Below are 18,884 nucleotides of genomic sequence, written 5' to 3'. Positions count from 1 at the left end.
CCTGGAAGTTTCTTTGTTCAGAAATCCCTGGGGCTGCAAGGGACAGGGGGCCCTCCCTGGCTGTCTCCTGTTGTGCACTGGTCTGCTGGTGCCTCCTTCTTCCCAATATAAGGCTCTGTTTACATGGCACCAGCCATTAATCTCAAGGGCTCTGAAATGTTTCTGATAACCAAATGAGTGTTTGGTGATGGGGATTACAGACATCATGAGTTAGAGTACAGGTCTCCCTCTCTTGCTCACACACAGTCTCGCTCCCTCCCCTTCCGCCCCCTCTGCTCACTCAGAAAACCAGTCCTCTTCCTGCACGCTATAGATGTTCTCAAATTTTGCCCCACATAGTTTCCCAGATGCCCCCATCGCTCACCTTTTGCTATGGTTATGCTGTCTGTGCAGCTGGTACCACCTGTGGGGATTGGCTAAAGAAAGTAAACATCACCGAAGACTGAATTTTTAAACTTAAATGTTTAGCTTTAATTAAACTTTAAGCGGAAATGTCAGATGTAATCTAATTGTTGTTTAAATTATCTGTCAAGACTTGACTAACTTTCCACATGAGAGGCACTTATATGGATTGACTTTGCAAGGTGCCAAATACATAATTTATCAATGTAACTTGCCACCCAGTACATATCTTAAAGGTTTAACACAAATACTTGGCAAACTGCTATCTTTAGCTGCTCTAGTATTTATGTTCCTAATTTAACTGTGTTTACTATAGCACCTGGCTCTCTTAACTGTGCAGGGCCTTTTTCATTAGATTATGTTTTGCTTCTTATCTGAATCCCAGTTTAATACATTCACTAGCATAACCTGCCAAGGCTGTTCTCCTGCCGCCTTCTGCCTGTGCTACCGCAATTCCCACCTCCATACTTACCTGGCAAGAAGCTGCCCTGGATTTAATTACATCAAGATTCGCACTTTTAGTTACGACTATTTAGATGCAACTGTGCCACGGAGACTGTTCTCCTGTTCCTTTCTGCCAGACCCATGCTGCTCAGGGCGTGAGCACCTCTTTTCGAGGAGACGCTGTCAGTGCATAGACATCTTTGCAGACTTTGACCTCCGGAGCTGCTGCTGCTGCTTTCAAGCTTTCTTGTGGCTTATCCCACCTGTGTCTCCGCCTTTGCTCTCTCCAGATCTTTGGATTTCAGAGTTGGCAGAGCGTTTAACAGTGAAATAGTCTTTCCAGCTGTGGCTATCTCCTTTGATATCTGCAGCTCAATGCTGTCATTTTCCACACTTACCATAGTTCTGGAAGGATATTTTCTTCAAACACCCTGCAGCTGGTTTCCAAGAGTTAGGCACTACATACTCAAAATACATGATTGCCAAGAGCCACATATACTTGGAAAAATAACAGGCAGAACAAACAGAAGATTGAGAAAAAGGCAGTATTAAACAGTTAAGGTGGCCTCATGATTTCCGGCCAAATCTGACAACACAGAGCTCTACTACTATCGCTGCGGAGGAGCGACATTGAAAATACTCTAGCTACAAAATGTAGGATGTACCGTATGTATAGCATGCCAGCAATAAGAGTCAGTTTGCAGGGAACAAGCTTCAGAGAGTAGCCACCTTTTTAATACTGTAACACAGTACACCCTTTCAGAGGACTACCATAAGGAACGTGTGCTATTTCTGGATTTCACAGCAATTACCCTAAAATGTGTTCTGATTTTTAAGAAAATATTCTTATGGGCCTCAGCAGGCTTTTGTATTTGTTTCCATTTCTAAGAAGCTGTGGCGCCCTTTAAAGACAAGGTTGCCTGCCCTATTAAGACGCTGTGTACCAGAGACATGAAAAAGCAAACATGTTTGGCATAAACAATAAAGACTGAACGGTAGAATGTACATCCAGGACAAAAACATGCCCCTTAGACAGATAGCCTGCTGATTAGTGAAACTTCTACACTTCAGATAAATCTCTCTTACGGATCCTCTGCATTGTAGTTTAATCATTATTCCAGCTTATCAGAAAAAGTCACAATGACCTTTTGCTGTTGCATTTTGTACCTCTGTTGGCTAAATGAAAATCTGTTTGCAACACACTGTGAGATCACAGTATTTGGGAAAAAATAACCTTCATGCTGGTGGGATAATAAAGGGCTGCATCTGCAATAAAATGAACCGTCTTGATGCTTCTGAGAATTAGTGACTCAATGGAGGACACAAGGCAAAACCAGCCCCTTCTGTAGACCCAGTGCAGTATTTTGAAAGTCACTCCATGTCTTCCGAGTTATCCCTGGTGCCCTACAACATGAGTCTGAACGACTTCCGAGAAGCATTTGTGGCATTTGAGGAAAAGTTCAGGAGATAAAGGCACTCAGCACAGCCATTGTCTTGCTCTTGTCAAAGCGACATTGCCGTAGCAGAGGGCATGGCATCTGCTCTGCTTTGTGCGAGGGGGTTTGGGTAGCTTTCTCAAGCAAAGTCTGTGCTTTCCGAAATCCCCCAAAATGACCACATCTATTCCTCTGCTCAAATCTGTACTTGCTAGTCTTGTCTTTGGAGCCGGTTTGGTCCTCATTTCCAGGGCGCAGCTCTCGAGTGTGGTGGCTGGACAGAAAACTTCATTCCTCGCTAAAAACTTGCATGTAACTTCTGAGTCTAGAAGAAACAGTGAACACTCCTCAAAGCGAGACACTTCTAAAAAGAATCACAAGAAAACGTAAATCAATATAAAAACTATGAATTGTTATTTCTGCATTTTAGAGATTGTTTCTTGAAACAAAAGATAATGCAGTGATTAGGCTGTAGGTCCTGACGCTTTCTTAAATCTAAGACTCTGCAGCTGGGTTACTGCACCAGACTCAGCCTTTGCTGGGAACAGCTTTTCTAGCCCTCACAATTTTGGAGGTAAGTTTGAAAAAGCAAAACATATATTTCAAAATCCAAGAGACTAATGAAGAGAGCTTTAAATTTGATACTTTTCTCATGCCTCTTTTTAGTCAGTGTGACAAACTAAGGGAAGAGGCTTGGAGGAATAATTTTTAAAGTGTCTTTACTATATACTGAAAATAATTTGATTTACATTTATTTCAAATCTGTAACTGGTGTTTAGACCTCTTCTCTCACAAATACCATATGCTTGTTCGTTTTTGTTGTTTTCATTTACTGGAACTTTACTATTAGAGCATGTGATGACTCTTTACTTTTGCATGCTCTAGAAATTCATTCTTTGTTATGCAATTTCATATATCACTTTCTGAAAGTGGATTATTTATTTCCAGTTCACCTTCATGTTGTGAGCAGTCTATTTTTAACCAAGTGTTGAATTGCAGAGGAACATGGAAAAAATCGTCATTGGTCTTTTCCCAGCATTCTAACACAGTCTTTCGAACAAGAATGGCTGATTATTCAAATTTAGCCTTAATGTATTCTGTTCTGCAGTATATAATTGCTCACATTTTCTCTTACAGAGGAAAGACTCAGAAAATCTCCTAAGCAAATTGCAGACTCGGTGCTGAGCTTCCTCACAGGCATCTAAGGGTTTCTTTTGCCCTCTCTCAGATCAGAGTCTCTTTTTGACACTCTCATTTTTCCGCTGACTTGACTCAAACCCAAATGTCAGGTAGGGGTGGGAACTGCTAACCTCAGGAACCTCAGGAACCTCAAGAGCAAATAAATCCCGGCGAGTGATTCCAAATGTCTCGCTGAAATGTGTGCAACAACACTTCAATTAGAAATGGCCTTAACAGCTGTGTGAGAGGAGACAACCACTGGCTATTTATTACTTTATGCTGCAGACTGTCAACTTTTGGGCTGTTAAGATCCATTGTTTTGGGTGGCAATCGCATTTATACTTGGACTAGAGCTTTCACATAAATAGGGAATTAATCTTCAGCTGTGAGGGGACGACCTGTCACAACACCAGCAAATGTCTGTGTGTTCGGTCCTGCTAAAATGTCTCCATGTAGAAGCAAAACAGCTATATCTTATGTCCTCTTTCTCTGCCTTGGACACTTCTGGGATACTTGTCACTAAAGGGAGCATGAAAAGCAGCTTGCGCAGAGGGAACCAGGCAATTCCTTGGACTGCCTTCCCTTTCCCATACCAGCAGATGCCAAGCTTGCCCCATTCATTATATTTATGTAAAATATATTAATGCTTGTTAGTAAAATGTATTTTTGGTCTAGACTGTGCCCTGGTTATCTGTGCCTTAGTATTTTCACTGGACACCAATATTTGCACAATCCAGCGGTTACTCTGAGAACACATTAATGAGTTTTCTGCCAAAGCACTGACCTCCAGTGATTGACTGACCTGGCTAAGAGCCCTCTGCTGCACATGAGCTATAAAAAAGAGACTTCAGAGTCAATGAGTGTCAAAAGACTCTGAAACTGCTTGAAGCCATGAGGGTGATACTATTGGCTGTGGTTTGCATCTCGCTCACCCTGGCCTTGGAACGGTAAGAAAAGATGTGCTGCATCATGGGACTGTGTCTCAGCTGACCTCCTGCAGTGACCTCAGCGTGCTGTTGCCTGAGGTGTTAAGAAAGAAACAACGAAAAAAAAAACGTATCTGAGTTGTCTAGACAGGAGATCTAGTTAACATTTTATGCATTGATTTTATTTGCTTAGAATCCCTCTCGTTCGATTTAAATCTATCAAGAAACAGCTGAAAGAAAAGGGAGAATTAGAGGAATTCTGGAGAAATCACCACCCCGACATTTTTGCTCGGAGGTACCTGCATTGCTTCCCTGCAGATATTGCCTTATCAGTAGGAACCGCTTCAGAAAGGCTGTATGACTACATGAATGTAAGTACGCTTTTGGTAACATAATCATAAGGACTCTTTGTTCCATTGAAGGCAGATTTTTTTCCCCCAGCACATTTGAAATCTGGTCTCTCAGTGAAATTATAGCACTTGAGATGAATGGCTCTTTGCTTTTCACTATAAATACTACATGGCCAGCAATTCATTTACCAGTCTGCAAAACAAAACATATATAGAACGAGGTTAGAATAGGTAGAAGACTGATGTAGTCTGGCAACAGCAGTCCTGTGACAGGTTTAATTTTTGTATAAACCTATGCTGAAGTTTGTTGGGTCTCCAAACAAGTGTGGAAGGTCTGCCTGCATTCACCTCGGTTCTGGGCTGGATTTTTAATAGCAGTATCTGAATAGTTCATTTGGCTATATGCTACCTAACAGAAACTTGGATGTTTATGTGTTATTTAAAAAAAACAAATCTCATTTATCTGATCACGTGGAATCATAAATCAGTGATATTAAAGACCCACGTCGTGGTTTTATTTTTCTGCTTTTATCTCTTGAGTTTAACATGTATTTGATGAAGACATAGGTCAAACACTAACCTGGGTGAATTTACCACTTAAACTGAAGAAAGAAAAGATACAAGTTTGGCTGATCTCAGGCAGCAGCTTAGCAGGTCAGCCATTTTTGTAAATTGTTTTTCCTGGTATTAGCATTTTCTCTATTTTGTTGGTCTGTTTTCTATTTTATTCGATACTGTTGCTGTGTTTATCTAAAGGAAAGCTAAGTTACAGAAGTTTCTGTGGAGGCTGCATTTGAACAAGGAAGGGAAAGGAAAGGCAAATTAATTCAGCAAGAGCTTTCTGACACTTGGGGGCCACAAAGAAATGTGTGAAGATGAGTTAGAGATGTGTGTGAAGAAGAACAAAAGAGACTGAAAAGTGGCAGCCATCTCTAAAGCTTATCAAAAGAACATAAATACCAAAATAACAAAACAGAAAACACTTCCCCAGCATATCTAGCAACCACCAGTAACAGGTTTGTGGAGGTTTCGGTGCGGTGTGTTTATGTTTTGTTTGGATTTTTTGGCCATTATGTAGAGCTGCCACACTTTAGAGATTAAGCAATAGAGATTTATTTAATACAATAACTGATAAAATCCTGCTGTGTAGCTGAGTATGATGTTACATGGCACACAGGCTTGCATGTTTAGTGACTATCTCATTTAGCACGTAAACTCTGGAGCCAGAAGCCATACTGTGTATATTAATTAACAAGTATGCACTTGAAGCTCCATATTCAAGTATTTGTGTTGCTACAAAAGACTTGGCACTGGATATTACTTTTCTATCTGCCTTTGAATTCCAGAAATGCCTTTTCCTAAAAATAGGTCTCTTAATGCTCAAGTGCTCTTTCTTGGCCAGATAGGGACACTTAGACACTTGCACTCTGGCTGCTGATAAACCCTTCACTTCAGAGTTCACGTGTTCACAGATTGCCTCTATCTTCTGTTAATATCCAAGGACATTCAGTGGTTTCTCTATCCACTTGATAAACTTTGCTCAGTGCCTCTGATACAGTTTGTGAAGCCGGAACCCATTTTAGCTTGCTAATAACGACTAATTACAATGCGTTCAAAGGAAAAAGCACGGCCCTCTGCGACAGCGTTGGCACTGTTGGTCTGGCGGTGCCCTCGGCCATTGGCAGAGCTGGATCTTGCTGGCTTTGCATCACTGATTTCATATAGATATCAGCAGGGAACTACCTAAAAGACTGCATGTTTTGTGGGAGCTTTGCTTTGGGGATGACCTTGCTTTCCTGGAAGTCAGTGGAAGATGGCTCGTTGGCTTCCTTGGGAACAGCACTGAACATCTGCTTAAAATGCTTTAAAACACTGCACTATTATCCAGGCAGCTGGAGTGAAATCTGCTGTCAGCAGTCACCCATGCAGCCAGCAATAATTCCTTGCCCAGTAGAGATGGGTTTCATCTGCGTTTTAAACCAAATTGCACTGAAAACCTTGAGAAGGCGTTGTACTGCACCTCAAAGTCTTGTCTTTTTCTCAGGAGAAACTTGCCCTGAGGTAGCACTAACCCGACCGGATTTTCCCTCCCCCAGGCTCAGTACTATGGGGTTGTGAGCGTTGGCACGCCGCCTCAGAAGTTCACCGTGGTGTTTGACACCGGATCGTCCAACTTTTGGGTCCCCTCAGCTTATTGCATCAGCGAAGCGTGCAGTAAGAAATGTTACGGTCCCTTGTGCTGTCCGTGCCGGGGGTAAGGTGGCCCTTTCTCCTTCCCGAAGGAGCTTCCGGCGGCGGAGGTACTTTGCAAGGAATGGTATTGTGCCCCGGGGGGAGCCCCTGCCATCGGGGTTCGCCCGACACTCGCATCGCTGCACGTCTCGGCCCCTGTGCCCCGACCCCGAGGCCCCGTCGCGCTCCCGGGTCTTTTGCACCTTCCTCCTGGACCATGAAGATGTGAAATCCTGGACTGACGTATTGCAGCCAGATGGCTGCAGTTTCCCCTGTAAAATATTTGCAATCAGGGACTCCAACACGGGCACGCCGTAATTTGGTGTACCCCTCTGAGAAGGCCATAGCCTAAATCTTCATGTAGGCACAGGTCTAACGGGGGTTTCCTCCTCTTTCTGATGAGGCCACGTGAGCAAGACCGCTCCTCAGGTCCAGGAAAAGGCCAGATGTTGCTCTGTGAAATTGTCAGGAGGTGGGAGGGGAGGATTCAGAGCCCCCTACATGCCAGCTCTCACGCTGCCGGTCCCGTTCCCTCGTGCCTCCCCGCCGTCGGGAGAGGCACCAGCTGCAGCTGCCGAAGGTGCATCCGGAGGTGGCTGATGAGAAAGGCAGGAAAAGAAACCAGGAACAGCTACAAATAGCTGTGGAAATGTTGATTTTTTCCTTTGTTTTGTTTTGATTTCTTGTTTACATTTACAACTAAAAATAACCCCGAGGTATTCTGAGAACAGAAAACCCCCGGTGCCTATGGGCTGATGGGCAGCCTCCATTGACGCGTTATTTGTAAGAGAGGCAAAATGTGCTTTACCTGCGCTTTGGCCAGGCCTGTGGCGGGGAGCGGGGTGCGTTTCCCAGGACCGTGCCTCCGTGCGCAGGTGTCATTTGCTTTGATTTGTGTAGGGGTGCACCAGAGATTCAAGTCCTTTCTGTCGGATTCGTACGAGCACAGAGGGGAAGCCTTTTCCTTGCAGTATGGCACGGGCCAGCTTCTGGGCATTGCGGGCAAAGACACGCTGCAGGTGAGTGTCTGCCTAAAATGGGTGTCAGCATCCAGGCCAACAGCTTTCAAGGCAGATCAGATACTGGCTTTATGCTGCAATGGGGCAATGTGCAGTCTGAGTACAACTTGCGTTTTCAGCTGTAGAAAAGGCACTTGTGAAAGATAATGCAGAAGAAATGTCCCAGACTTCATTAATGCAGAGCCCAGGCGCCCCAGGCCCTCCGGGAGGCAGGGCTCACCCACAGGCCACGTCCGAGACCACGGGGGCAGAGGTGAGGTGCCCCCAACAGGGGTGCCCAGGGGTGTCCAGGGGTGGGGGTAGGCGCCACCTCTGCTGGGAGATGTCGGGCTGCCTCCTGGCACTGGTGTGAGCCGTAGGTGCCCTTCAGGACATGCCACGCCGGAGCGGGTGCTGCTTTTGCCTTGTGCTCCCCAGGCAGGATGAACCCCTAAGACTTCATTTTGCATTTCCTCCTGGCCTGGGTTTATGGACAAGCAGCCCCAGAATTAAGGTGTTAAAAGGAAGGCGCAGAGCTTCTCACCAGCTGGGCACAAGCTGCGTGTGCAAGTCACGCTAGGACCTTCAGGCTCTTTCCAGTACATTTAATAAACTGAATGAGTCGACATGAATCTGAAACACGGCTGATTTCTTCTAATTGATACTGAATTTACTTTTGTTTGTTCTTTTTTTTTTTTGTGCTGAACAGATCAGTAACATTTCCATCAAGGAGCAGGACTTTGGCGAGTCCGTGTTTGAGCCAGGAGTGACATTTGCCCTGGCCCACTTCGACGGGGTGCTGGGTTTGGGATACCCCTCCCTCGCAGTGGGCAACGCTCTGCCCGTGTTTGACAGCATCATGAATCAGCAGCTGGTGGAGCAGCCCGTCTTCTCCTTCTATCTGAAAAGGTCGATCTTAAAAGTGGTGGTGTCAAAAAAGAAGCAAATACATCTTAATGCAGATAGCAACAGCTCTGCATCTGTATATATCTTCAACTCCGGAAAGTAATTTTCCGGAGCGTGTCTAGAAAGAGAGATCAGTGAGGAAGCAAAGCAGCTAAAGTCTTGTGTCTGAAAATGCTTCCAAATCTAGGTCTTTAAAATAAGTTTTGTTTTAGCTCTCTCCCTCTGCTATATTATATGTAATTAACACAAAGAACTAAAAAAGAAAAAAAGTCCAGATTTATAAAGTTTATATTATAAGTTTATATATATATATTTATATAGTTTATATTGTCTATATATTGATATAGATATATCATACATGCTACACATGCTATATATACTATACTATATATCACATATACTATATATTATACAATATATATATTTATATAGTTTATATTTATATAAATCCAGATTTATATTATATATTTATATATCCAGAATGGTTGGGCTATATATTTAAAAATAAACATTCAAGGAAAAAAAAAGAAAAAGAGGCTCCTCCCTTAAAACTACTATCTCTGTCAGAAATTGGTAAAAAATAATTTGATTTTGGAGGCTGGTGGATTCTTTCTCATTTTCTTCATTTTTTCACCTTGCCACTGAAAAAAATGGAGCGAAAAGAAAAAATGTGTTGGGGGGACCCATGAATTTTTTTGAACAAATAGCTGTTCTTGTTAGAGCTCATCATAAAAAAAAACAAAAGCCCCCAGCTCAGACTTAGAGTGTTTTGAGTTGCCAGTGATTTTCTTCAGGCGAGTGGAGAAGAACAGAAATGCATTGCTACACCCAAGTGGCCACATTTCAGAAGAGAAATTTTTGTTTCCTAGTCTAAACCTAGCTGTAATTCCACAGTTTTATCTAGCGTTTATTCTGAGGTGAGACCAGCAGCTGGCTCAGCCCGCTCTCAGTGTCTATCTTTAGTCCTCAGCAACCTACGGTAAGTTTTCTCAGGGGTTGTATGGATGCTCTGAGTTGGGACTTATTCAGTTATAACTTAAAAATAATCCATTTCAGCCATCCATATATGAATTTGGAAAGGGCCATGGTTCATCTTTTGCTTTTTAAAGTGTAATCTCATCGGTATATGTTGACCTACTCTTACGTCTCTGTTAACCTGTGTTCTGTTTTTAGAGGAGAAGACACCGAGAATGGTGGTGAGTTAATCCTGGGGGGCATAGACCATTCCCGCTACAAAGGCTCCATTCACTGGGTCCCAGTCACCGAGAAAAGCTACTGGCAAATACATCTTAACAAGTATGTGTGCATGCAATGCCCGGCAAAATTCACCTCTCCCCGTAAAGCCTGTGGAGAAAGAAAAGCCTTGCAAAGCGCTTTCAGAAGGCCTCGGTGCAGTGTTTTGCCTTTGCTCCTCCCAAACAGGGGGCTTCCTGTGATGGGACTGAGAAGTCCTTTCTGTAGGGCATTTTAATATGACCCACCAATGGTCAAGTTGATTCTTGGGGGATTATTCAGATAAGGGGTTAAGGCACCAAAGAACCAAATCCAGCTCCAGCTGCTGCTGCAATCCCTCTTTTTAATACTGGTCAAAGCAGTCAGTGGCCATCTGCTCCTATTCCTCTTATGTACAAGGATGAGGACACATCTTGCGGGTCTCACCTTGTGGGTGAGGACAAGCTCATCAGCAGACAGCAAATGATCAGCGCTACAGGAGTCCTAAGACAGAAAAGTGGGTCCATAAAGGAGAACTCTTCCTAATGCTGCTTTCTTTTAAAACTTTCATGTCTTTTAAAGACGTCCTTGTCTTTCGAAATTGGGAAAGCCTGACAGGGTGCTCTAGCTAGCAGTAATGCGTTGTTCCTGTCACAGCGTATGTACTGTTTGCTTAAGGGTGGGGTTTTTTTTTTTTTCACTTGCAGTATAAAGATCCAGGGCCAGGTGGCATTTTGCTCCCACGGTTGTGAAGCCATCGTCGATTCGGGCACTTCTCTTATCACTGGCCCCTCTTCACAAATCAGGCGGTTACAGGAGTATATTGGGGCAACTCCGTCGCAGACGGGAGAGGTAAAAGCCACACGGCCAGCAAACAGCCAGGGCGGAAGGGAAACTCTTTGGGGCATGGAGCTTACCGGCTGGGGAAAGGGAAAGAATAACCAAAATAAGAGCTCAGGAAAAGTCTCAGAGAAAGCACTGAACGCAGAGCCGGGCTGCCGCCTCCCAGATGTCCATGTCCTCTTCAGCGCTCTTCAGTCATGGTGTGGAAGGAAATGACGGGACCATCTGTTTAAGGAATCGCTCCATTACTGTATATCAGGGTTAGGGTTGCCTTTTCAAGTGCCTGGCTGTAGCTGCCAGCTTCCCTGAGCCTGTCAGCATCAGGAAGTGGAAAAGTATCTTAAATTCAGCCCTGCAGTGATAGGCATGATGGGCCCCTTCCTGCCTGCTGGCTGCAGGGTAGGAGGTCTCACCCCAGGCTCCCAGGAGGACCCCCAGCCACGCTGCCCCGAAAGCCTGCTCATGGCTGGGTAAGGCATGGGTGCGAGGGCCAGACCCCTTGCTGTCTCTCCTGTGTGTTATTCCCGGGATAAGAAACCTGAGATGGCTAAAGCCTGCCCGTCCCGAGGCAGAGCGCAGCTTGCTTTTCCCTGTGAGTTATTGCTGGCCTTTGGCTGACTTGCGCCGTTAATTACTGCATTGCCACAGCTCCAGGGCCCCAGGTAAGGCTACTGCACACAGTCACTGTTAACCTTGCATTTGCCTTGATCCTCCTGCAAAACTGCATTTTGAAGAAAATTAAGAGGTGGCATTTTCAGGTGGCACTGGGCAAAGATCAGAGAGAAAGCGCAGTCTTAAATCTGCCTCCTTTTGTAGAGGAAGACCTGGAGCTGCGCCTGTGTAACCCACAAGACTTCCGACTTCTTTTGCAATTAAATCTTAAATTTTGCTTTTGCCCTAATGTTCAGATACATCTCAAACAATATGTTTTGATATCAAGCCTGTATTGTAATGATACTCTCAAAGGGACATAGATAAACTGTGTTACAAATGTAGCTATATTAATGCAAATGAAACAGGTCATTGGAGTATATGTTTAGACAATGCTGAACAAATAGTACTCAGCGAGCATCTCAGTTTCTGGGGAAAAAAAAAAATCCTCACTGTTTTTGTACCAACCACAGACAGGCTAAGTATATTGGCTCAGCTGTATCCTGGTGTAAGTATGCGCATTCATCAGTGATTTTACCAGAACTTCTACCTCTTTCCAGCAAGAATTCATTTGTCCTAGACATACTAACTATGTAAATGAAATTATGTCTAGCTTCTCATATTCTCCACTTGCATTTTAGTGGCTTTTTTACTCTGTATCCCCTGGTTTATTTTGTTGCTCTAATGGTATGACACCTGATAGGCGTACAGAATATTTCAGACTATGTTTTCAAAAAGCAGATTTAACAGCAAAAAAGAGGGCTCTTCCTTACGGGAAGCCTCTAAAACAATGACTTTAAACACTACAGTTTATGGCAAAGATCCCTCTGGGGCTTGGAGCATTCTGCAGTGCCATTTAACATCCCAGTTGTTTCATGAAATAAATAGAGAGGCCAGGAAATGATCCTGTGTATTGCTGTAAGTGAATGCAATATTTATAGAGATTAATGGCCTTGTTCTGCTCTTCCAGTTCCACTCTAGGGCAGAGTAAAGTATAAAATTCGGTATTGCTCACAAGCTTTCTGCGTGAGCCCCTTTTTCTAAAAATACAATGTTGCTGAGCAGAGGGGCAGAGCCGCAGCTGCGAGGCGCTGCCTGTGCGGGCTGAAGGCAGCTCCCCGGGCCGAGCCTGAGCCCGAGCATCAGGGCAGTTTTGTTCGGCAGAGCTTACTCATATCTCCTTCGCAGGGGGCTCCAGGGCGCTCATGAGCTTGGCTTTGCTTCGGAGCTGTGCCGGGTCAGCGTGCCCCTCTCCTTGCCCGTTTTGGGGCTCGCGAGGGTTTTCGTCAGCCCTGCTCCTCAGGGTCTCTGGTGCCAGGGGTGTGGGCTGGTAGCGTGGTTTGACCCAGCGCGGGAACCAGAAAGTGGGAGGGCAGGGCTGGGCTGTAAGTCAGCCTCATACTGGTTTTGGTAGTAAATTCAGCTGCAGCAAAATTCTTGAGCTTAAAGGACAGTGTTTTTACAAAAAAGCAAACCAACCATGTATCGATCAATGCATTGCACACAGTTTCTCGTGGACTGCAGGAGACTGTCCAGCTTGCCTCTCATCAGCTTCACTATTGGACACCATGAATACAAACTGACGGCAGAGCACTACGTGGTAAAGGTGCGTATGGGTGGCCTGGCAGCGCTCCACTGCCGCAGCGAGCGAGTGAGCTACGGGCCATGACAAGGAACTGTGCTTTCCCTTGCAGGAGTCTGTCGAAGACCAAACCTTCTGCATGAGCGGCTTCCAGTCGCTGGATATCACCACTCGCACCGGCCCGCTCTGGATTTTAGGAGATGTCTTTATGTCTGCATTTTACTGCATTTTTGACCGTGGGAATGACAGAGTGGGATTTGCAAAAGCTGCTCATCGGAAGGATTACCACTGAGTCCCAACAGCATTTTTTCTGCCTTAACCAGAGTGTTTCTGTAGTGATCTTCAACACATGTAGGAAGAAGGGCTTTGACTGAAACCCTGGACCTGAATACAGCCCCCCCAGGTTTTAAAGGCTTGGGGTGATCCTTGGTCCAAATTTTATAGTTTGGCTCAACCTCTATCCGTTTACAGCTGAGAAACATTTTTTCTGAATAACTGGTAAATGCCACAGCTCTCTAGATGGAGTGAAAACAGCTCACCACTCAGATTTGCAAAAGAAGGCTAAAAATGCTAAGCAGCACAAGGGTGATGTGACAGCAGTTATAAATGGGTGAAACTAACCCTAGTCTGATCTGCTCCAAGGATCTTTTTTTCCTTCTTGCTTGTCAGCTTCCATCTCATTTCCTGCTGACTTCCTTTTCCTGACTGTTTTCCATGTTATAACTTATTCTTCGGGATTTTGTCCAACCTTGTCTCCTTAGTGCCATGTAAATTCTCTTTATGGGCTTGCTCCAACTGGTTTATCTAAAGAGGAGCTGGACCAAGCCCTGCGGGAATGTGACCCTTTCCCCTGCCATTCCCTGCATGCAGTTCCCTGCTCCTTATGTCACCTCCAACCTGCCTTTTCCCAGGGGTTCAATCTCGCTTGACACTTTCCCTCTCTTGTGTCTTGGTGTCTAGCGTCTAGGTCTTTAGTCAGATGCTGCCTTTACTCCCTGACACCTCTGCCCTTCGGCCTGTTCTGGTGGCTGGGAGCAGCGTCTGTTTGCATGACAAACGTCAGAGCACAGTCACTGTAAAGGGAGCAGTTTGGAAATCGCATGGCAGCACCCCCTCATTTCAGACGAGTTACAAGGCCAAAGCACCAGCACTGAGCCTGCGCTGTCCCTTCCTCAGCAGCAGCTTCAGCTCTGACAGAGGTATGAAACGGCCACAGGTAGCTGCGTTGTCTCCGTAAGTGATACAGTAAAAGACGACTCACCTAAATAATGCCCATTTGAATGTTTGTTTTGCTTGTTAAAACTGATAATGTTCATGTACACATGAATAAACTTAATCAAGGAAAATCTCCTTTTGACTTAATGCTGTTTCAATTTCAGTTTAAATTTTCTTGCAGTGGGTCCTATGCCGTGAGAGCTTCATTTGTGGCTTCTCCCACAACCAAGGCTGGAGAGGAAGAGGGGAGAAAGTAAAACAGCAATTAAAAATCCTTGTTTGCTCTAGGATATGGAGGGGAGAAATGGGACATACTTGGGCTGCTTTTCTCTCCCTAACGCCAAAAAATATCCATGCAGAGGAAAGCCGTGTAGGCAGAAAGAGAGGTGCTGCTTCAGGGGTTTTGAAATGCAGCTGCGGCGCAGGGCAGAGAGGCTGAAGGGCAAAGCTGCCCCTGCCCAGGCGGCTGCCCAGCCCTGCGCTCTTGGGGGATTTGCTGCTGCTGTGTGTCTCAACGTGCTTAACACACAACTAATATGACACCCATTACCTGCCTTGGCAGAGTTACAATCACTGCCTCTTAGATTTTAAGGCTGCAGTTGTAAGACTTAGCAAGTACTAATGAAGCGAGAAGGTCTGTGTGTAGATATCTCTGAAATATTGATCTTGCCTTCCAGTATGAAATATTTTCTCTCTCTGATGCATGTTTTCACGGCTCTATATTTGCAACTACATTGTGTCACACATTTGGTGTCAAGGCTACCAACCTCTAGCAGCAGCAGCTCAGTTGCCATTTGTCTCTTTTTGCAGAAAAGATTAAACTATACACAGTTATGATTTATTTCAGGACTGTCTTGCTTTGTCCTCTCCTTGTCCATCCCATTCTTAAGGAATACAGTGACCATAAGTAAACCTGTTTGTCTAGAAAACTTCATTTGTTTAATCCTAAGTCAAGACAAACAAACATCTATAAAGCTATATCATTAATTTAACAGCAGCTGGATATTTTTGCTTTCTCTATCATGTAGCTGACTTAACATTTCCATTATTTCCAAAATACATGTGTACTCCTTGAATAGGAAATTGCAGTCAGACTTAGTGGTGTGTTACTTGTGACTGAGGGTTTTAAAGGTGGTGGGATGTGTCCATGCAGCTTGAACACTGTCATCTCAGCTTCACAAATTCTAGCGTGGAGTGGGAACATGTCCTAGAAATATGTGGAAAGTTAGGCATAGAGTGCAAGGACTGGCCCTCTCTTTATTCTGATATATCCCATCCTGTTCAAGATTAACACCATTTGATGGTAGCAAGCTGTTGCTCTGACATATTCATCTATCCTAACCCTATTCTCTCCTCAGTCTTTATGAGCTTTGCCAACTTCTGTAGGTCTGTCTCTCTGCTCCTTTTACACATCAAGTTGAGTTGCATGGTAGGTCAAACCTTTGCCAGATGTGTTTCTTGACAGTTCAGTAAAGTCAAGACAACCGTGTTTTTCAAAATGCCTTTATTCATGCAATAATTCTACATTGTTTATACCAGTGAACATGAATTGTAAATTGTTGAGCTTGCTAAAATAGTCCATTTACCATGCTAAGGCAAACAGTTTACTGAGAGAAGTGCCTAAGAGAGCATATAATCCCAAAAGCTAATTTCATACAAATCAGAGCCCACAGACATTTGCAAAAATGAGATAACAGACTAACTGAGGAGAGGAAATTTTTCTGATAACTCTATCCCAGCATTAGTTTCTTCACAAGCAATGACTAGAATATTATACCTAACCTGGAACTAGCCTACTACATGTGAATGCTATTTCTGTATTGCAGAAGACACTGTGGGACTTTGGAGCTGTTGTTGCTAATTTAGCATATGTCTACATGTAATAGAAACCTCAGTGGGACTTAACTGAAGCTTATCTACCCAATAGCTACTGTGTGGACACTCTTAGCCTCCACATAAGACCGAACACGGTCGCTGGTCCAGGGAGTGCTAGCAGAGTGAGAGGGAGAGGCAGGGTCAAGCAGCAAAATCATTGCTCAGGGGATGCGTAACAGCCTGTTGGAAAGCATCATCATGCATCCTAGAGAGCAGCCAGGCAGAGAAAAAGATGATGGAAGGTGAGCGCAGCTGAGAGATAAGAAAGGCAGGAAGACTTCTTTTAGCTTAGCAGTGCCGTCAACAAAAAAATAAATTGATGTCTGGGATGGGGAGGACGAGACTTTTCTCCAATACCTAACGCCCTGGTGGAAGTAGGGTGGAAGGAGGAGGCTGAGGACGTGTGGTGGGACTGGACCTACGGTGCAGATTCATCAGGGTCTTAGACTAATGGGAGAGTGGGCATCTCTAATTACAGTTACCTCTAATTTCTGGCTTAAATCCTCTTACACAGAGAAGGACATTGCCTCAAGCTTTCGTACTGTATGGAGAGAAAAGCCTCTCAGCTAGATAAGAAGCCAGGTTTTCTCCACAGCTACTGAAAACCCTTCATGTACATACATGGCTGGGAAGAGTATGGTCAAATACCAGCCAAAGCCTGTGTTGCTCTCCTGTCTTTGATGAAGCCTATAAAGGAGTGCTTCAGGCTCCCACAGACAGAAGCACTCACTCACCCTAACTTTGGATTTAGCTGTTTGCCTGGAGCTGTCTGAGTGTCCTTAAAATGTATCATTTTTAAACTTAAAACTTAACACTTTTTAAAGTTGAGTATGTTGGTAAATAGAGTTCCTTGACTGTCACAGATGTAATTACATTGAAAAAAAATTGAACTGGAAAGTGTGGCTCCAGATAAAAGAATAAATAAAGAACGTTGGAGGAAAAAATATATTTTTTCTGCTGATGTACTATGATAAACTATGTGTTTCCAGCACTGTCATAGGGCAAGAGAGTCCCCTTCCCCAGGGAGAATCAGCAGTCCAGGGCTCTGAAGACTGAAAAGCTGGAGAATGCTGCCATAAGTTGGTTATTGCCTAGTAAGGGCCATCCAGAAAATGATGCTATTTATTTAATTGTAATACTGCTTTGTCCGGGTCCTTATTGTATTGGGACACTTGAACATAGCAACTTGAATAGCCTGAGGACTTGTTCCAATATGGCAAGGGTCAGCTTGCCTCAAAACACCTTATGTCAAAGCTTTGATTTAAACCTCGCTACTCAGCTGTTGTCTGACACTGGAGTCATCTCATCTCACTGTATGGAGTACCACATTCCTAGGTGCCTGGGTAACCTGCGTTTGGCTTCTCCATGTACCGAAAACTCTCTAAATATGAGTTTGAACAGCTCTTCCCTGGGCTAAGTGTCCTCTGCTCCCTGAACCAATGAGGATCCAGAAATATAAGTTCTTTTGTCTTCTTTTGTCTAGCATCCTTAAAGGATTTGACATGGTGGCACTGCTTACACCATGCCTAATGCACACCAACAGGAGCAGGTTCCCAGATGGAAACAAAGCAGGAAGAGGTGGAAGTGGGGAGGCTAGTTGCTTTTTTTCAAAGCCTACCCAGATGAGAGAGAGTGCTGCTTTATATGATAGCCTACTTCAAGGCCTCCTCACCTAAGCTGCTGGCAAGAGGCACAGGAGCAGGCAGGTCCTTAGTCCCTTCTCAGCTTCAGGAGTGTCTGGAAAACTCCAGGTAGCCACTGGTGCTACCAGTTGCTCTGGCAGAGGTTTGTTGTCTGAAGTGCAGTCATCTGTGCAGGAGAGCTGTGTAGAGCTGCTGCCTGTGCAATCTACACAACTCTTGCCAGCTGTTGCAGCCACCATCATTTTCTACATCTCCCTCTCTCCCTGCTCCTCCCCGCCCTGAGCTATCCTGCCTCATGTGTGCAAGCTGCAGCCCACGTTGGCTGGTCCCTGTCCCCATGACTGCAGACACCATTGCCTGCCCAGAGGGAGAGTGTCCAGCTGGATACTCACTCATGGGGGAGTGGTGGCATGTCTCTCTTGACTGTGTGCATGTATACGTAGGGGAGAGCTAAAAACAAAGAGCCACTGCTGCTTTTGGGGTCTGCTTTGGGACTTCTTGCAGGAGTGGCAGCTGAAAGGTCAGCTGCTACTGGGAGGTGGCTTGGCACCCTAGGAGCAGCGGGAGCCACCTACTGCTGTCTCAGGTTTGCATTAATGTGTGTGGGATGTCTGGACAGTGTGGGAACAGGGAGTGAGGGAAGGAAGTGGAGAGCAATTTCTGTTAGCAGTCAGCAGCCCATTTGGCTGTCCCCTGTGGGATGACTGTAGCCTGTGGGCTGCCAGCTGAAAAGCCCTGGTGTAACACCCACCCACGAGAGCAGAGCCCTTGGCTCAGGTTCTCCTCACTTCTCCCACCTCTTGGGAGAGCGCCATGGCACCATCATCACCAGGGAGGCCACATGGGAATGCCAATTTACTGTAAACAGCCATGGGGTAAACCACATACACACTCCAAGGAGCAGGGACCTTACGCTGGCTCCTGTGCCCAGGTCATCAGCAGTTTTGTGTCCTCCATTTTTCCTAGTGAAGCTAAATATTTAATCCTTAT

At 44.9% G+C, this 18,884-nt stretch overlaps 1 protein-coding gene across 1 annotated transcript; it reads left to right on the top strand.

Moving 5' to 3' along the window:
* The first annotated feature begins 4,352 nt into the window (after positions 1-4,352).
* Positions 4,353-13,633, top strand: LOC106488475 (cathepsin E-A-like). The gene is made up of 9 exons (XM_013947364.2): positions 4,353-4,408; positions 4,581-4,758; positions 6,834-6,951; positions 7,870-7,988; positions 8,677-8,876; positions 10,047-10,169; positions 10,793-10,937; positions 13,087-13,185; positions 13,274-13,633. The coding sequence occupies exons 1-9, from the start codon at positions 4,353-4,355 to the stop codon at positions 13,451-13,453; spliced, it is 1,218 nt and encodes a 405-aa protein (XP_013802818.1). The 3' UTR covers positions 13,454-13,633.
* The last annotated feature ends 5,251 nt before the right edge of the window (positions 13,634-18,884 follow it).

This window comes from Apteryx mantelli, chromosome 1, assembly GCF_036417845.1.
Source record: "Apteryx mantelli isolate bAptMan1 chromosome 1, bAptMan1.hap1, whole genome shotgun sequence".
Lineage (NCBI taxonomy): Eukaryota > Metazoa > Chordata > Aves > Apterygiformes > Apterygidae > Apteryx > Apteryx mantelli.
This window is presented reverse-complemented; position numbering and strand designations above follow the sequence as displayed.

Coding starts and splice junctions, on each gene's coding strand:
- LOC106488475 (XM_013947364.2), top strand. CDS start 4,353: ATGAGGGTGATACTATTGGCTGTGGTTTGCATCTCGCTCACCCTGGCC. Junction 6,952..7,869: donor TTGCATCAGCGAAGCGTGCA/GTAAGAAATGTT, acceptor TGATTTGTGTAG/GGGTGCACCAGAGATTCAAG. Junction 10,938..13,086: donor CTCCGTCGCAGACGGGAGAG/GTAAAAGCCACA, acceptor CATTGCACACAG/TTTCTCGTGGACTGCAGGAG.